The sequence below is a fragment of the Perca flavescens genome, chromosome 4 (genome assembly GCF_004354835.1).
Source record: "Perca flavescens isolate YP-PL-M2 chromosome 4, PFLA_1.0, whole genome shotgun sequence".
Lineage (NCBI taxonomy): Eukaryota > Metazoa > Chordata > Actinopteri > Perciformes > Percidae > Perca > Perca flavescens.
The window spans coordinates 21,925,390-21,944,594 of record NC_041334.1 but is presented as its reverse complement, the minus strand read 5'-3'; the positions used below and the strand labels follow the sequence as shown (position 1 = coordinate 21,944,594).

The 19,205-nt window shown below is 39.7% G+C and overlaps 4 protein-coding genes across 11 annotated transcripts; 2 read left to right on the top strand and 2 right to left on the bottom strand.

Moving 5' to 3' along the window:
* Positions 1 to 204: 204 nt before the first annotated feature.
* On the bottom strand, positions 205 to 4,946 carry wdr82 (WD repeat domain 82). Its single transcript, XM_028576424.1, has 9 exons — positions 4,530 to 4,946; positions 3,549 to 3,646; positions 2,834 to 2,900; positions 2,620 to 2,719; positions 2,380 to 2,496; positions 2,109 to 2,264; positions 1,743 to 1,812; positions 1,277 to 1,419; positions 205 to 430 (listed from the first exon to the last, which is right to left on the bottom strand). Exons 1-9 carry the CDS (start codon positions 4,688 to 4,690, stop codon positions 401 to 403), a joined length of 942 nt encoding a protein of 313 aa, XP_028432225.1. The 5' UTR covers positions 4,691 to 4,946; the 3' UTR covers positions 205 to 400.
* On the top strand, positions 4,937 to 10,146 carry glyctk (glycerate kinase). 5 transcript variants are annotated; one of them, XM_028576421.1, is made up of 6 exons: positions 4,937 to 5,075; positions 5,278 to 5,362; positions 7,478 to 7,556; positions 7,956 to 8,107; positions 8,214 to 8,389; positions 8,481 to 10,146. In XM_028576421.1, exons 1-6 carry the CDS (start codon positions 5,067 to 5,069, stop codon positions 9,360 to 9,362), a joined length of 1,383 nt encoding a protein of 460 aa, XP_028432222.1. In that variant the 5' UTR covers positions 4,937 to 5,066; the 3' UTR covers positions 9,363 to 10,146. The 5 variants fall into 5 exon arrangements, with proteins under 5 accessions (XP_028432222.1, XP_028432223.1, XP_028432218.1 ...); XM_028576422.1 differs by having other exon boundaries at positions 5,069 to 5,149; XM_028576417.1 differs by lacking the exon at positions 4,937 to 5,075 and having other exon boundaries at positions 5,160 to 5,362; positions 7,478 to 7,864.
* On the bottom strand, positions 9,734 to 12,546 carry tcta (T cell leukemia translocation altered). 2 transcript variants are annotated; one of them, XM_028576426.1, is made up of 3 exons: positions 11,950 to 12,546; positions 11,773 to 11,858; positions 9,734 to 11,113 (listed from the first exon to the last, which is right to left on the bottom strand). In XM_028576426.1, the coding sequence occupies exons 1-2, from the start codon at positions 12,158 to 12,160 to the stop codon at positions 11,803 to 11,805; spliced, it is 267 nt and encodes an 88-aa protein (XP_028432227.1). In that variant the 5' UTR covers positions 12,161 to 12,546; the 3' UTR covers positions 9,734 to 11,113; positions 11,773 to 11,802. The 2 variants fall into 2 exon arrangements, with proteins under 2 accessions (XP_028432227.1, XP_028432226.1); XM_028576425.1 differs by having other exon boundaries at positions 11,807 to 11,858; positions 11,950 to 12,539.
* Positions 11,883 to 18,708, top strand: mon1bb (MON1 secretory trafficking family member Bb). Of its 3 annotated transcripts, XM_028576415.1 has the most exons (7): positions 11,884 to 12,952; positions 13,357 to 13,427; positions 14,011 to 14,105; positions 14,203 to 14,805; positions 15,216 to 16,008; positions 16,631 to 16,778; positions 17,449 to 18,708. In XM_028576415.1, exons 3-7 carry the CDS (start codon positions 14,027 to 14,029, stop codon positions 17,674 to 17,676), a joined length of 1,851 nt encoding a protein of 616 aa, XP_028432216.1. In that variant the 5' UTR covers positions 11,884 to 12,952; positions 13,357 to 13,427; positions 14,011 to 14,026; the 3' UTR covers positions 17,677 to 18,708. The 3 variants fall into 3 exon arrangements, with proteins under 3 accessions (XP_028432217.1, XP_028432216.1, XP_028432215.1); XM_028576416.1 differs by lacking the exon at positions 13,357 to 13,427 and having other exon boundaries at positions 11,883 to 12,952; XM_028576414.1 differs by lacking the exon at positions 11,884 to 12,952 and having other exon boundaries at positions 13,062 to 13,427.
* The last annotated feature ends 497 nt before the right edge of the window (positions 18,709 to 19,205 follow it).

The following is a 19,205-nucleotide window of genomic DNA, read 5'->3' as shown; positions in this document are numbered from 1 at the left end:
AAAGATGCTATATAAAGTTCACTATATAATCTTAAGGTTTCGGCCATTTAAACTGACTTTCTAAGATGATAAAGGTGAATTAGGATTATTCATAAAAAATGAAAAAAAACAATGGCTGAATCAGATAAGTATTTCTGGCCACACTGGATCTCTCCATGACTTTGTTCACAAACCACAACACAATAATAAGTTGACAAAACAAACATCTTACAAAGAAACAGTTTAATGTTAAATAGAAATATAAAAAAAGAATAGACAAATGATCCATTTTTGCAAACTACTTATGTACAATTTGAATTTAACGCTTCCTGTGTAATTTACAATGAGCTGGCTGTGCTGACCCCTGCTGCTCACTTTGACTTTGGCCTTCAACGGAAGCCTTGCCTTCACTTTGTCGCAATCAGTCATCGATGGTCGGGAGCCAGAATGCCTGAAAGATAAAGCATTCAAAATGTTTCATCACTTAAGAACCATTTTGTGTTTGCTGAGGTTTTTGTGTGCATGTGTAGTCCCGTAAAAGGTGAAGTTTCGCTGTTCTTTTTTTAATATAAATATGTATATCTAATTTATATCGTCGTCTTGCTTTGCAATTTTTTCCGCCTGATTTAAAAAATTTTTAAAGATTGTTTATGGGTTTACGAACCCTGGACCTTCTGCATCAAGGAATAAACCTCTATTTACACTACCGGTCAAAGGTTTGGGGTCACTTAGAAATTTCCATTATAGACAGAATACCAGCTGAGATCAGTTGCATTGTTTTTTTAACCAGGGCAGCAGTTTTCAGATTACATTATGTGTTTACATAATTGCAAAAGGGTTCTCCAATGTTTTCTCAGTTAGCCTTTTAAGATGATATCAGATTAGTAAACAGAATGTGCCTTTGGAACATTGGATGAAGGGTTGCTGATAATGGTCAGTGTAGATACTGCAGTGAAGATCCTGCTCTACCAACTGAGCTAACCGGCCACCCGTCTGATGAATTTAACACCGAAATGAACGACATTACAAGCTCACAGTCACTTACGCACAGTTGTATCCCGCACGTACAGTTTTAGATTGGAGTCATCCAGAGTGTTACAAAAAACACAATAACAAAAGTGTAATACTGTGACTAAGAAGAAGATAAAGTCCATGAAATGCTCAGTTTAGTGACATCACATTTCACAGTCAAGTTATTGGTACCAAATTCCCCCAAAACAACTTGTGTTGTTGCAATGTAGCTTCCAAAGAAATTATTTAGAAATCTCTTTCAGTAATGCTTTTAGCCCCCACTCACCATGTTGGAGCAGGCACTTGCAAACGTCATGAACTTGGGGTTGAACTGCAGGCAGGCAATTGGTCCTGTGTGCTTCCCGTCTAATAAAGCCACCTTCATACCGCTCTCTGCATTCCACACGTGGATTTTTCCGTCTTCAGAGCCTGGAATATATGAACAAAAAACATGAGCAGCACTGTTATATGATGACCAAGTCTGTGAAGAAAACACATTTATTTGTCAAAAATAATGGTGTTTGTGAGACATTTCATATATTGGCCTTCTGCAACATCACTGAGTAGAGCCGAGATCTTGTTGTATTAATATGCAAAATGTTTCCTCTGCAGCATCACTAGGATTTAGGAATTGATTTTTGTACTTCAAGCTATTCCTATGATTTGTTTGTCTATGTATGGCTTTAATAGAATTCAAAATCAATTGAGCTCCTTGAAAATGAAATAATGTATGAAGAGCGATCTTAACTTACCGATCATAACAAACTGAGAATCCGGGGTGAATGATGCCTCCAGTGATACACATTTATTGTTGTTGTAGCCCTGTGGTTGAATGAATAACAGCATCCATGAGCAACTAATTTGTGCACATTAGTACTGCAACAGTAAACAGTTTGTTGGTAAGTTTTCAGATCCACAGTCAAATCACACCCATTCAATAACCCGTCAGTTTTAACGGGTTATTGAATGGGTGTGATTTGACTGTGTGAGGGTTTTTACAAACGTTTGTAATTTTCACTGTGACACTGTCCTGTGTGATTTCGATGTGAAATCTGTCTTTTTCTTTTTAAGTGATACATATTTTCATACATTGTGCGCGTCGATGAGTCGTCTCTTACCCCAAAGGAATGTAACACGGCACCCTTAAAAGCATCTAAGACACGAAGGGCTCCACCATTAGTAGAAAGAAGAATGAGTTTTCCATCATTGCTAAACTTGAGTCCTGTCCACTCACACGTCCGGTCATACTGGAGCTTGAAGGTTGCAAAAGGACCCTGTTGACGAGATGCGCCATGAATATTCTTGCTCCTATTAAATTAAAGCTATTTCTTTCAAATATTAGACAAACACACATCATGAATGGTCTGGTCACACACAAACACTTCTTACCTTGTCAAACGACCGCAGATCATAAAGTTTAACCATCTCTGAATTAATTCCTGCAGCAAATATTAGACCCTCTGGATCAAAAGAGCACACCGGCTTCCCCTGCAGGTGCATCAAACCCTAAAATTGACGGTCAATTGAATGGTCAATATCAGCTATATCCGTCGTGTATATTTTCAATTTACTGCAACACCATTGGATGGTCATCAAATTACAAAAAAAAAAAAAAAAAAGGGGACTCACCTGACAGTTAGGTGACCGCAAATCCCACAGTCTGATTGTTTTATCTAATGAGCCAGATATAAATGTGTCGTCCACAGGAGACATGGAGAGAGACGTCACTCTGGTCACACATTAAAGAAAGAAGAGGAGGAAAACATGAGAACAGAGCAACTTCCAACTCAACACTTCACATCAAATCAAGGTACAGACAGACCAGCATAAATCCAGTCCTCACCTTTTGTTATGCCCAGGAAAGTAGCGGATGTATTTGTTGTCATGAAGGGACAGGTACCGGATAGTATCTTAAAGAACAACAACACAATAACAACATGACCAAATTATACATTAAACATGGCCAGCAACAGCAAGAAACAAGCTGGCAACCAAACATAAAATTGATTACAGGCAGGCGCGATGAATTGACTCAACCGTGGGCAAGGCAGTCACTTGTACAGTTAGCTCCTGTATGGGGCAGAATCACAGACCCTCAAACTGTACAAACAACTACCTCAGACCAAAGTGAGTAGAGTGTCCAGCGATCCAGCAGCAGTCCATAGGGGTCATGTATACATCAACTACAGTTCAATTAGTAAAACACACTGTACCCTACAGCTTATACTGTAGATAGAACTAATATGTCAAGGCAAGATAATGTTTACAATTCAGATAATCGTAAATATTGTGATATGATTTAAATGTTGTCTTCTCCTGCATCACAGTGAAATAAATGTTTCTACTTCTACAGCGCTAAATTCCCAGTATTAATGACTTTTCCCATTATTAATGATCACAAATCACATTTTCATAACAGGCCAATAAACACTGGGATATTTGATTGTAGATTAATTCTTCATTCTGCGATATATCAACAATGCCATATTGGACACAACCTGAAATGTATTCATGCTACCAAACAAAAACTACCAACAAGTATTTGTGCATCAACATACCATCGATTTTGTTGGAACTGTAGACCACAGTGTTTGCAGCATGTGTGTACCTGATCAGATCCACTCCATACTTTTTGCTGTAGAGAGTCCTCTTGGGTCTGCCATATATCAGATTACGAGAGAGGGGGGAAAAAATTAGCATTTGAATCACTGAATGATATTAATCTGTGCAGACAAATAATCTAGTTGTATTTTTTATAATTAACCTATTGCTCTATTACTTGTCATTCACAAAATGACTGAACACATCAACGATACAGCCTCAAATGATCAGATAACGCTTTTTCTGTTTAAAATCTTTAGGTTTTCACTACTGAAAGATGTCTTTGACTGCTGGTCAACATTTTAAGACACTGCTTTAAAACCCATTTACTGATAAGAGGTTGCTATTTTAACTTGTACATCTGATACATTCTGGCAGCAACTAGCAATTGTGCTCATTATTGGTTACTTTTTTTTATTCATAGATTAATTGTTTGGTCTATAAAATGTCAGAAAAGAGTGCTAAATGTCTGACACAATTTCAAATTGCTTGTTTTGTCCACCCAAAACCCTAATATATACAATTTACCATTACATAAGAAAAGCAGCAAATGTTCACATTCACACACATCCTCTCAGTACTATTTATGTTAGACTACTACTCAAAATCATTGATGGATCAATAGATATTGACGAGTTGGTAGCAGCAGCCCTGTTCCACCCCTGCAAGGTTTTTTTCGTATTTTTTAATCAACTCAAACATGACGTTACCTAGCAATTACTAGTCTATTAACACATAGATTAAGGTCTAACGTTATTTCTAACACGATGGCTACAAAACGGACAGAGTTAACGTTAATGTTGCAAGAAGACGTTTTACATCTCATACAATCGCTGCTGAGCATTATCGCAGGGCAGCAGGCCTCGCTAGCTAGCATAGCAAGTAACGTTAGCTAACGTCAAAAACAATAGCGCAAAATGAACATTAACCGCTCTTACTTTCCCTCTTGGCAGTCGTACAGGACTAAGGAATCGTCGTCGCTGCTGGAAATAATTGTTTCTCCATTTGAACTGAAATCGAAACAATTAATTTTGTCTGAGTTTTCTCGAAACACCTTAGCAACTCTAAAGCTCCGCAGCACATTGTCCGTCAGCTTCATGATGGCCTCGGTCAGTCTGAGGGGAAGCAGGCCCTCGTTTTACTTTAAATCGGTTGGCAGATGTCACCAATTGTAATTTGGATTTATATATTATGTATATATGAATTTATATGGTGCTACGAGTTCTTTTTTTTAAAGAAGTGTAGTTCAAAAACAGCGTCGAAAGCCCGCCTGTAATACTTCAGATCCACGGGAGTAAAGAGGAGGGAGGGAAAAGCACCGCCTTCGCGACGTCGGTGACGCGCATTTCATCATCTGACACGAGCATTGGTCGGAAACCACGCTATGTGATAGTTATCGCGATATATATGAAAGTTCAAAGTTCAAAGCCATAGAAACAACAGAAAATGCGTTATTCCAGTGAATTAACAATGATATGTTAAGAGTGAGAGTCAATAATATATAATATTTTACTCTTATATCCATCTGGACCCTTCTGCAGTACTCTGCATATAAATAGTCTGTCCCTTTCTCGTCATTTGTCTGTAGGCTACCATTATTAGCACTGATTATTAGCAGTTGCCCCTGTCTATGCTCTGGTCCAGCACTTTCTGTCACATTTGTCAGCCTGTTCTATTTTCTGTCAGCTTCTAGGTTTTGCTCCAGGAAGCAACATGGACGCAGGAGAAGTGAAGAAGAAAATAACAGCCGGAGTTCTGTCCTTACAGAAAGGTACGTCGACGATCTGAGGTATAAACCAACTTTAACTGTTATGTCAACAGCCCATGTGTTTTGATAATGTCAAGAGTGCAGACATTTGTTTGGATAGTGTAAAAGATTGAGGGTGACCATGGTAACATATATTTATTCATAAATCATTTAACGCTATTTCGTGAAGGGTCTGTGTTATGTGTGTTACCAATTGTGCGCTGGGTGATATGGATACAATGCTCTATCACGATAATGTAGTTTTATATTAGTAGGCTACTACATAAATATATAGGGCTATCATGATATAGCTAATAGGGCTGCAGGGCGGTATGGCCAAAATCTTATCCCGATAAAGATACAGTATCACGATAGCACGTTTTCTGGTCATTTAATAAATAAATAGTCTATATAAATAACCACATTGTAAGCCTATATTTTGTTTACTTCTGTGTGTATTAAATGAAAAGTAGGCTACGGAGTATTTTCTCATTTTAGAAAATTAATATACAGTGCAAGGATCAGACGTAAATAGGCCTATTGCATTATTGCAGTTTGGCTGCTGGTTTTTCCGACATGAAACAATATAGAAGAAAGTCTGTCATGTCCCGATTGGCTTAGTACCAAAATCTTACATGAAATATAATTTACTTGACGACTATTTCTACAAGTGAGAAGGCTCTTTGCTGTCATAAACAAACAATGCAAGCTTAGGCTTACAATGCCTCATTGACATGTTTGGTTTTTAAACAGAGCATGAATGCAGGTGTCTTCACAACTCAGAGAAACTTGCGACCGGTGTGCACATTAATTTAGCGTAAACTATAGGGCTATCCTTGACTAAAGAAATTCTTAGTTGACTAAAACTCATACGATTTTGGAATAATCTATTACTTGACTTAATGGACAAATCTGTAAAACTGAGTTTCTCCACAAAGAATCATGCAAAAACACATTCATTCAGCATGAAAAAGCTTTAAAAAAATGATTAATTCACTACAAAAATCTAAGTCGACTAAGATCAAAATGACCAATCAGTCGACTTGTGTACCCTTTGAACTATGCTGCAGCATGCATGGCTACAAAGTCTGTTAGATACTACTCTTTTTTTTTTTTTGTTCACCCAATCGGGGAAAACAACTTCCGAGACAAATGCACAGCTGGATGATCAGTGGTTGGCTGTGTCCTGCGGTCCATTCAAATCAATCATTACACACAAGGTACACATCTCCAGTCAGTCTCTGGTCAGATTTCTGCTGAGCTGGAGCGCACATAACAGGCTTCCACAGGAATCCACAGGCTTTATATCCCGTTTACAACCTTCACAGGTAGGCTGCCTCATGAAAGCAGAAATTGCGGGACACATGTAACTGGCTTAAGATGATACCAGCTATTTTATATGTAGGGTTTTGGTTGAATTTAAACACAAAAGGAATGCAATGGTTTGAACACTTTCAATTAAACCTTTAAAAGTAAGCTAACAGCCAACACAGGAACAAATTATTAATTTATGTGAATAGAATAGGTATACAACAGCACCACACACACAAGTGTACTCCTGAAGTCTTCAGATTTATATGATGGGTAAGATTTTAACATAGCTACCAATCAGTGAAAGGACTGTAGAGCCTATTAACTTTAAACACTTGAATATAGATTTCTGGCAACAGCCAATTGTTTTTGGCTCAGATTTATTACTTTACTGCAAATGTAACTTGCAATTTAATCTTCAATGCACCATACCAGTAATTCAAGTGGTGCAACTACCTCACCTTGATATCATTTTACTTTTGAAAAGTACTCACCGCCATCAAGTACAGCAGTGACCAGCAGTAACACAAACGAAGATATTGAATTTTGAGTCCTTGTTTCCAGATAGAATTGCAGAAATGTTAGTTCTTCTGAGAAGGTTAATGTGCACGATGATGACTACAATACTACAGTTCACCTTCTGATTTTTCAACATTTACTTGAGAGGTAGAAGTGTCCTCTGCTAAACAAAAATTATTTGGTAGTAACTGTAGAATATTTGACATTTTCCTCTCTGCACATTGCTCAATTCAATATATGTGTTCTTTTTAAAATAACATGTTTTTGTGGAAACTGTCTTTATAAACTATGGCTTTTTTAATTCCTCAGGCAATTTCTGCTGCTACCCACTGAACTGTCCATGGCACGTGTTCTTTCCCTGTTTCGGCCTCAGCCTTTTCTGGCCCTGGTGAGCAGGAGAAAACCTACATTGTGCAAAATGTCAATGGACTCAAGGGCACGTGAGGTGTTTGCAGCTGCAGTGGAAGCTGTGCAGCCAGACACAGTGGTCCGGCAGAGTATGGAGCGCAAGGAGGACTCAGTTATTATTAACGGTCACAAATTTACACTCAAACACAACCTTCACTTGGTGGGCTTTGGAAAAGCTGTACTGGGTATGGCTGCCGAGGCAGAGAGGATTGTGGGGGATCATTTAGTTAAAGGAGTAATAAGCGTGCCACATGGGATTCAGCAGACATTACAGCAGCATGGAAAAGAGTAAGCAAAAGCCTTAGGATGTAAACAACTTAAAAGTATTACACAAGAATAAGTTTAAGCAGCATAACAACATTTCTCACTTCCTTTACAGCCATCTCTTGTTAAAAGAAAACAGTCGCATCAGAGTAATGGAGGGAGCTAAACACAACTTGCCTGACGTTGATGCCCAGAAGGCAGCTGAAGCGATCAAGCAGTTAGCCAGTGAACTGACAGAGAAAGACCTGCTGCTTGTACTGATTTCAGGTAAAAATATATCTTCTTGTTGCTTTTTTTTTTTTTTTTTTTTTTTTTTTAAACCATATACCTTGAAATGTAAATCTTTAATAGAAGGTGGTGAATCTGTGTCTAGGTGGAGGCTCTGCGCTATTACCTGCTCCCATCCCACCAATCTCATTGCAAGAGAAACACGATGTTACCCGCAAACTTGCAGGTGCTGGTGCCACTATTCAAGAGCTGAACACTGTGCGACGTGCCCTGTCTTTCTTAAAGGGTGGAGGGCTTGCTCATTGTGCTCACCCTGCCCAGGTAACATACTTTTCTTTAATTAGCTTTTTATTGTGGAGAAGAACTTGTTCTAGCATTTTATTATCACTCCTCTAATCTAATCTTCTTCAAGGTGGTTTCACTGATATTGTCCGATGTAATTGGGGACCCTGTGGACTTGATAGCCAGCGGCCCGACAGTGTGGAGTGAGGTGTGGCCTGAAGAAGTTTTGTCAGTCCTTGAACGTTACAAGCTGTTGAACTCTCTACCAGCCTCAGTAAAGGATGTCCTTGGGAGACCAAGTCCCAGGTGGAGGGAGAATAAAGATGAATCCAATAAATCAGGACATGTCCTCAACGCTGTGATTGGTTCCAACAGCATTGCCCTGAAATGTGCAGGTCGCCGTGCCCGAGAGTTAGGTTTCCGCCCTGTTGTGCTGGCACCAGGAGTGTGTGGTGATGTAAGGTCAGTCTCCAGACTATACGGCCTCCTGGCCCGCTTTGCCTGTTCTCGAGAGGAACCTCCTCCAGAGATTGCCGCTGAGCTGCTGAGGCTGGGGCCTGAAGTTGGTGTGGAGACCTGGGACCTCTGCCGTACCATGCAGGTCTTGGGTGAAGGGCGTACAGAAGGATGGGGTTCCACGTGTCTCTTAGCTGGAGGTGAGCCCACTGTGGAGCTGACAGGCAATGGTCGAGGTGGTCGAAATCAGGAGCTGGCTCTGCGAGTGGGACTGGAGCTGAGAGGCCTGAAGCTTCCGCCTAATGGCCCTGTCTTCCTGAGTGGTGGAACTGACGGTCAGGATGGACCCACTGAGGCAGCAGGGGCCATCACTGATTGGGGGGTGTATGAAGAGGCACAAGCAAAGGGGCTGGACATCGACAACTTCCTTACCAACAATGATTCTTACACATTTTTTACATGTCTTTCTGCTGGTCAGCGCTTACTTGTACCTGGCCTAACCTGCACCAATGTGATGGATGTGCACATGCTACTTATCCCACCAATTCCCCATTAACATATGATAATTCCAAAGCACACCAAATAAATGATCTAACTCCAGTGGATCTGGATAAATAAAGTACTTTATCAGTCTAACTTGGAATTGTAGTACTCTATTTAACTCTAGCTAAACATGTTTGGCCCGTACCTGTGAAACCCTTTGTAACGCTATATGAAAGCAAGACTGGTATTGCTATATTACATTATAACGACCACAAAATATGAGATAGGAGTGGAATAAAAAAAAAGAACAGTTTTGTTTTCAGCTTTTACCTGGGAACAATAAGCTCTTAAATAGTACACTAGCTGATTATCTTTTTTTAAATCACTGCAAAATCTTTTTTTACAAACCAGCTCTAGCAAGTAGAGACATCAACGACATCAGTATTTCAAAAAAACAACACATTTAATATCAATCAAGCTATTTAAACAAAACTTGCATTTGTATTATCTTCCTGCTTTGCCGCTGGTCTCTTCGGGTACCTAAAATATGCTGATGGTTTTGTTTAGTTCATTTGACAAGGACTATGTACAACATAAAATATTTCTGTAAATACACACTGCAGTGCATTGCATTGTTGTCTTGTATTACCGACTTGTCTTTGCCATTCTAACAGCATTATAACTGTAAGGTGGCTATACAATGCACACAAAGTATTCAACCCCCCTTTGACTTTTTCATATATCTTATTTTACATTAAATCCCAGTTAACTACACTTTTTTGACACATATTAACATAAACTAATGTCAAAGTAAAACAAATTGATAAGCACAAATATATAAAAATATTAAACCTCAAGTATCAATGTATTTTGGCATTTATTTTACCCTCTACCATAAAAAGCCACTATGGTCTGCTGTACAGAAGCACCCCCATGAAGTGCCACCATGCCGATGGTCCTTTCAGATACATAATATAAAATTATCTGTCACACCTTGATTACACAGGTTGTTTTCATTCAAAGTGTGCATATAAGGTGTGTCATTAACAGGGTGAATGTGTTTGTTTCATGAATTATTTTTTAATTGAATCTAATTTTGATTAGTTGTAGAGATTTGTTTTCACTTTGACACAAGAGATTGCTGTGAGTCAATGTTGAAACAGGACAAAGTCAAATGGGGGGTGAATACTCTAGACAGGCACTCTGTATCACTCATTAAGTGCAAATAATGCTCCTTATATAGTATGTTATTGAAAAACAGTGGTTAAAAATGCACACAAAAATCGTGGAAGATGAAAGATATGAACTGATTTTCATGGACCTGTATTTCAAAAGACTTGAAAAATACATTCTATTGTTCCTTTCATCATTCAAATCAAGTCCAATTATTTTGCTCATGGTCAGAATGGAACATTTGTATGTTTGTTATCATCACAGTGTTCTTAAAGCAACCTTCATTTACACACAAACCCAGCAATATTTGTCACATTTGTACTGAAGACTCTTGGGGGAAAAAAGGGGACCAAAGCAAAAATTAGTATGTATGTGGAGTAAAGTTCTGCTCAATGACAAATGTTGACAAGCCAAAATAAATAGCTCACATCACTAGTTGATGTAGTGGATATCAGTATGACACTGTTGGTATGCATAACAGATGTTTCTCTGGGCAGTCACCAGAAGTTGCATGCATCTTGAATGCACTGAAGATGCTTTATGATAAGCAAAACACACGAGTCCAGCTCTCACTTGGATTAAGTCCAAAGTCCAACACCATTGTCCTGTTAATCTCGATGAGCCTTGGGGGGATCTCCTGCTTTACTTTCCCTGCAAGAATAACAGAATGTTATTACTACAAAAAAAAGTTTAAGTATGATAAAACCTCTAGAATGTTATATACATATTTTACCCCACCACCATATAGGGCTGCACGATATTGTACGAGGAAAATATCTAATTGCGATTGCGATATTATTCACGATATTGGAGGGAATTATTGTTTTTGTATCATTATTCTCATTTTCATTTATAATTATTAACATTGAAATAAATTAAAATGATTATAGTGGGATTTTTGCGATTCTTTTCTTTATTCTGTAGGATACGATATGTAGGACGGGACATCTCTGCAGCACCACAATACTTAACTCAGAATGGTTTGACACATATTTTGCCATTAACAAATATTGCGCCACCTCTGCAATTTGGATATTGCACTAATTTCGATACAATTGCGATTAAATGTGCTGCCCTACAACCATCTGTGCTATGTTTGCATGTTGCAAGAGCTTCATTTGAGAGAACATACAGTAATTACACTATATCCATTCAAGTTTTTAACTATTGGCTGTCTCCCTTAACTATCAGATGCTCAATCAATCAGAAAAAAACATTTGGCATTAGATCCAAAAACTAGCTTTTGCCATTATGGTGGCTATCCTAACTGAAGTTTTAGAGCACCAGACAGTGTGAGGAGGATAATCTACCTGTTTGAAGCGACATGGATGCTCGGAAACCTACCATCCACTGAGGTGAGGTGCTGTATCAGGTGTGCCTCCGTTCTGTCCAGTCCCTGAACATAAACACCAACAGACGGAGATAAAGCCAACGTGACTGGCACTAGTTTACCAAGTGATATAGAGATAAGGTCGAAGAAAACTCACCTTGTCGATAATACATATCGTTGACTGTATTCCCGTATACTTTCCATGCAAAGTGAATTGCGACAAGACTAAAAATTAACCAGCTGAGTAAGATTTTGAATATGGAGACTCTCATATCGTTGGCGAGCCAGTCGTCAACAAATTCGGATAGGAACGACAAGCAGCTGTCAGCGATGCGGGAAAAAAACTCAAAATCCCACGGTTCCTCCATAGTGTCTGGTTATTCAGCTTGTGTGGAATAAATATGGTGAACTCTTCATCCGATTGATACTTTAAAAAAACGTCGCTTTGGCTAGGTAACGTTAGCACATGACATCCTGGTCGCCATCTCTACCATTAGCGAATTTGCGTTTCCTAGGATGGCGAAGCCATCGGGAAGGTATGGCCGGCCCTACTCTCCCTCTGATTGGCTAGTACGATAGCTAGCTAGTCCTCGTTCCCTTCGTTGGTTGGGTTGGTTAGGTCAGGTTTAGGCAAGACCCGTGGGATTGGTTAGGGTTAGGATAGGGTAAGCCAATAAGAGGCAGAGTAAGGCAGAGTAGGGCGGGGCATGCCTTGGCCATCCTAGGCATGGATGTGATCCAAGGGGGGAAAAAACTCAGCTACCGAGTTTGATGCGGTTTGTTGTTGACGTCGCGCAGCCCTAGCTCGCCACGATAAACGTCCTAATAAATAGTGTTATCTTATATGTTTTTCTTTTATTGAACAACATATTACATTATTAATATACTAAAGTATCTATGTGTCAATACATCCCACTATTGAGTATTTCAGTTTTGCAACTGAAAACGTAGCTATGCTAGTAATACCCTATTTTATACAGTCTATAAAAATGGTAAACTGGTTAGCTAACTTAGCTTGTACCCCCCATTTGTAAACTCAGCAATCCCATAGTGTTCTCTACGCAAACCCCAGAAAAACATTTTATCGACCTGGACATACAGGGAACCTCTGTCAGACGACCAAAATACCACTGAAGATACAAGTTGCTGCTGGATAACAGGTAAACAAATAACGTATTTGATTTTATCCCTAAGATTTTTGTAGGGAACGCTATGAGGCCACAGAGTAACGTTAGCGTACGGGGCGCTAAGGACACAAATGTGGCTAAACAGCTCCTGGCTACGTTAGCTGGCTAGCTAGTTACACATCAACATGTCTTCGAAAGGGACGTAGCTACATGTTTACTAGTGACTCCCATTGCTCACATCGGACAGTCAGTGACAACGGTATTCCAAAAACACGTTAACGTACCCAGCACAATTTTACGTTACGGTCTTACGCAGTGGGGCGGGGCTAGCTTCGTCACTGAGCAGTCCGATTGGTTAGTTTAGCATGTCATCAGAGATTCCGGATGTCTGCTGTCGTATCAGGGAAAATTTGTTTTCTGCTTCTCATTCTTGACAGTTGCCGGGCTGCTGATGAAAGTTGATGTAGCGAATTAGATATTCAACCCGACATTTTGACGGTACAAAAACGTAAGTTTTATTCTTTGTCTTTTACCGTATAATTTTAGCTGGCCACGATTGCTTGCATTTTCACTGTTAAGCCAAGGCCATGAAATTGATCTGTGTGTGTCGCTTGCTAGCAGGCAATGTTAGCCATGTAACTACAGCCAGCGTTTACTGAGTTGCATCGGAATTCACTGTCAAGTATTCATCATAATGAAAAAGTAAGCTTTCTTGACGGTGAGCAGGTTAGCAGAAAAACTTATATTAGCTTTACAAGTAAGTTAAACAAACGTTAGTTCCAGTTCTGGCGGTCAATAACAGTTCGTCTCTCCGTCCAACCGACTGCCGTCTATCTGCAGTGTAACATTAGCCAGGCTGCTGGAAGTTGCGGTCAGAGTTAAATTCCAGAGTCTGTTTTGTATCTTGAAGTTGTGATTTTCTGTAACCAGTTTTCCTGTGTAATCATGTGATCTGACCATTGCGCCAGTGCTCCTATTCATAAGAGATTGAAATGCATGCAAGGTTCAGCTACAACTACTGAAATACATTAGTTATGAAGCTGTTTATTCTGAATTGTTTGGTTGTAGTATGTTCTTTATTACATCTCCAGTGACTGGGATGGTATCATGGAGAGAGACAATCATCAAGAAGGAGAGGCACAGGGAGTAAAGATTTGTGATCCACCCTGTGAGAGCAATCCACCTGGTAAATTAGGAAATCTTTTATTAAAGCTATTCACATTTTTAGCTCACATTTCCTAATTTTTATCATTAATTTCATAATTTAATTGTTTTCATTTTAGCTGAAACTTTGGCGACTTCTCTTTCCCTATTGGGGAATCACATGTTTCCTGATCCAGTGGAGAGTAAGGACAGTAACGTTACCACTGTTAACAAAGAGGAGCCTCCGGATTCACTCCTGTCAGATGTTACTGCAGAGGAGAAGAGTCTGGATGCAGAGCCCCATTCTGACCACGTAACAAAGCTACAGACTGAGGAGACAGACAACTCTGAGTGTCAGAACAATGTGTCCACCCAGCCGCCTGACCGAGGAACCGAGGATGCTGCAGCTGACAATGACCAGAGCGACTCTGGGGAGTTTGTCGTTACAATGTTGGCCAAGGCCAAGCTGGAGGAGCAAGGAATAGGTGTGAAGGGAAGGTCATCTCCCTTGTTGGAGGCAGGCACCCAGGAATATCCTGCTTTTATGTCTCATCGTGATGAGGATGTGACAGCTGACAGCTGGCGGCAGCACAGGAAGCATGTTTTTGTGCTGAGTGAAGCAGGTAAACCCATCTATTCCCGATACGGCAGTGAAGAGGCTCTTTCATCTACAATGGGAGTCATGATGGCGCTGGTTTCCTTTGTTCAAAGTGGAGATAATATCATTCGCTCAGTCTATTCAGGTGAGAACATTTTCACATAACTTTTGTAACTTTTTGTATTGTAAATGTAATTTTCTATTTACAAAATAAGAGCAAGTGTAGACATTTTGGAGGATTGTGTGTTGGAGCGGACACTTTAGCTTTGTTTAGAGGGCAAGTTAATTATTACCAATTGACAAAAAGTGCTGCACCATTGAGAAATACAATGAGCAAAGAGAGGTTAATGCATTTACAGAATTATTTTACATTTACTTTGTATTAATTTGAAGTACAACATTTTATTTTGAAAAATGCACTAATTTCCATGTCCACAGCATGTCTGAAATTTTTTAGTGCAGAGCTGTTGATCAATGGGGGCATTGTTAGTAGACATTCACCGTTACTTTCAGTATTGTCCTTTAATATTTGCTGTCTTTTCTTCCATCCGTCAGAGGAGCACACCGTGGTGTTCTTACAGAAAGGGCCCCTAGTGCTGGTGTGCGTCTCTAGCAGTCGGCAGACTGAGCAGCAGCTGTGTGGAGAGCTCCTCTATGTGTACTATCAGATCATCAGCATGCTCACCCAGGCCAGCATATCCCGCATCTTTGAACACAAGAAAAACTACGACCTGAGGAGACTCCTGGCTGGCTCAGAGAAGATCCTGGACGGTCTTCTCAACCTGGTGGATTCTGACCCCAGCTTCCTGCTTGCAGCAGTACACTGCTTGCCTTTAGCCTCCTCTCTCAGGGACAATCTCAGCCAGATCCTGCAGAAAGCGATCACCCCCAATCTGGTTTTCTCCATCCTCATTGCCAAGAACCAGCTGCTCACCATCGTCCAAGAAAAGACAGTCATCGAGGACACCAGGCTGGAGCCCGCTGACATTCATCTCCTGCTCAACCTCATCGGAGCCTCCTCTGCCTTTCAGGCTGGGGAGATCTGGACTCCCATCTGCCTTCCCCTCTTTAATCCTGACTGTTACTTTTATGCATACATTTCTTACCTGGACCCTCCAGAATGCACTGTTTGCTTGCTGCTGCTCTCGACAGACAAGGAGGCTTTCTACGCTGTAGCTGAGTGCAAAAGGAAGATAGAGGAGGCCATGATGGCGCAGAACTCCCTGAGCCTCATTGACAAAGTCCATTCGTACAGCGTGAGCCAGGTGGGCGTCTCAGACCTCAGACACTTCATGTACAAGCCCTTTGATGTGCCAGACAACTACCGCCAGCTCACTCAGTTCACCAGGTGTGTGTGTGTGTGTGTTTGTGTTTCTGTCATGATCTATGCAACTACAGGATGAGACAATCAATGTTTTATACAAAGGCCATGGCTTGTGCACAATGTGTATACCTTGTATACGAGGAAGTGTGAAACCATTTCCTCTAAGAAAAAAAAAAATACAGCTTAGAGTGGTAGATGTTTACAAATTAAAGTTTCCTGTTCAGAATATGAGGGTTTTTGAAATGAGCTTCCAGTTAAAAGGATGCAGAAAAATAAAAATGGTAAGAAATTAAAATTGTCTTCCACTAATCCTGCCAATTCACTTCACTTATCTTGTAATGAGCTGAACTGAAAGCATTAGGTGTTTTATTGCATACGCCGTACAAATAATTACAGCTCTACACTTTAAAAAATAAAAATACTTTTATTCACATAGCACTGTTCAGAATAAGGTTACAACGTGCAGAAATACTGCTTTGTTAGGCTGTGCAACTTTGTCTCATCAATATAAAAAATCTATAGTTTTAATGATGGGGGAAATTTAGCACCATCGCCCTTATGATTTTGTATATCACTATCTTTCGTTTATGTGAAACCTTTGTATGCCTTTTTTGTTTGTACCCTTACAATTTGTTGCAACATGTAGCCCAGAGATGGAGGCCCCGTACGGCAGCGAAGAGGAGAAAATGAGACTGCTGGACCTTTATCGTTATATGCACAGCCGCATCCACAGCACTTCACGACCCCTCAAGCTCATCTACCACGTCGCTGAGAGGGAAACTCTGCTAGCCTGGGTATGTTGCTATGTTACTGATACATTATCACTGTCACCAGATACAACATCTGAATACTGTCTTTGCGTGTCTTCAGTTGTCTTTGACACAAGGGTGTCTGACTATATTTCATGGATTTTTAAAGGAAACTTTTTTTTTTTTTTTTTTTTTTTTAAATGTTTGTTTGGTTTCTTGCGGAGAGTTAGAGAATATCAATGTCACACTCCTTATCTGTCCATTCAATATGAAGCTGGAGACAGTTGGCTTAGCTTGGAGACCGGAAACCAGGGGGAACAGCTCGCTGTTGTGGTTTTACTGAGGGTTATGTGCTGGACTATTTCTCGGCTGCTAACGGTGATATATATACCTAACCTGTTAATTAGTGCGCTTTAGAAGGGCTGGTATGTGGATTTGGTTACCCTTGGACAGAACCATGCTAGCAGCTTCCCCGTTTCCATTCTTTATGCTAAACTAAGTTAGCTGGCTGCTGGCTGTAGCTTCATATTTAATTAACCGATATTAAAGTATCAATCTCGTCATGTAACTCTCTCATCTAACTCTCAGTAAGAAAGTGAAAAAGAGTATTTCCCAAAATGTCAAACTATTCTTATAGTCATGCGGACAGAGACTGATTGTTTCCGGTTCCTTAAAAAAACGCACCTAAAATGTCAATTCTTCTTCTCTGCTGTAGGTCACAAGTAAATTTGAGCTGTATACCTGCTTCAGTCCCCTGGTGACAAAGGCCTGTGCTATTACTGCTATCACTAAGCTTCTAAGGTGGATTAAAAAGGAGGAGGACCGTCTCTTCATCAGATACCCCCCAAAGTATTCAACCACACCAAACCCCAGCAAGAGCTCTCGAGGTGGGAAATCTGACCAGCAAGACTCCACAGACAACGGCGTCTTATCCCTTCTATAGGACTCTCTTAGTGCTACAATAGTTGCTCCGCCTCATTCAACAATAGTTTGTACACTGGTTCCAAGATATTTTTTTGAACCCTTTTGACACTTGTTGGACTGACATTGACTACTGGAATTAAACACTACAAACGTTTTACAGTATTTAAGAAGGAATGAACTTTTTTAAAACTGTTATTATTTCTTTACCTTAACAAGAAAGCATGTCATTACATCACTGCTTTCAATCAGAAACAGTCAGGGCAAAACAGCATTAATAAGTTTTAAATTGAACTGTGGTAGAAAATAATTGCAATGATATTTAAATGTTTTTATAATGTTTCATTACTGCAACAAGAGAGAAAATTTCATCACGGACAGTGAATGTATCACACAAATGACTTTTTCATCGCAGTTAAGTTGAGGAGTGAAATTAATTTAAGCTACCTTTCTCAGACTAGTTCTTAGATATAGATTTCTTGTATGAATCAAAAACATCTCAATGTCACAAAACAGGATATGCAAGTATATTTTGTTTTTGGGCTCAACATAAACTGGAATAACTGAAACTGCCAGAACAGGGATGGGCCACCATGTGTCATACACGGTCATGAACTGGCAAATTTCCCTCTATGGATTTGGTCGCACATCCCTGTGACAGAACTTGAAAACATCGTATTGTTGTGTATCCCACCAATGTTTCTATTTATCAGATTTCAATTATGTTACATTTTGTGCAGAAAACAAGTAGGAAATCCCAGCCTGTTACACACTTCACTTGATCATTGTCATTGTTAGTGTTTTCATTGTCGTCTAGTTAGGCCAAGAAGATGCCACTGAGCTCACGCAGTGTTTATCTGCAGATACTTCTAGTACTTTATCAGTCGACACTTAATGTAGTGACTTCAGACGACTTATCTTTTTGGATAATAGTTTTGTAAAGATGGTCTATAAACACTAGCCTCATCCTTGTGTCCTTTGAGGAATTTCCTGTCAATTCAAGTCTCAAGAGTATGTTTATAGTAGTATAAAATAAATCCCAGTTTGCACAAATCCACATTTGTCCTGATTAAGTAGAGATCTTATGAATAAGCTTCATTTATTATCTACCAGAAAATTACAAATTAACATTACAGCAAGTAATGCTTGATTTTGTGGCTTTGGTATTTCTGTAATGATTTTCTGAGTTTCTTGGACCATTTCATTTGGTACTAATTCTAGGAATAACGGACAGTTGGTTGACCTCCAGTTAATTGCTCGTGTAACGTTAAGTTGCATAGCAGGTGAGCTGAACTATGGGAAATCTGTCTACAGGCGAGCATTTAGCTGAACAAATACGAAGAATAGTTTCCAATAGTAAATTAATGACTATTTACTTGAGTTTCTTTCAAGGAATTATACTATAATTAGTACAATATTACATGGATGTTCATCCAAGAACATAACGAATTAGGGGAACTCAAGCATTACCAACATTTAATTGATATTTCTACTGTCAGTGAATTTATTATTTAGTTATTCTGTGTACAACCTCAGTGGCTCGGTGTGACC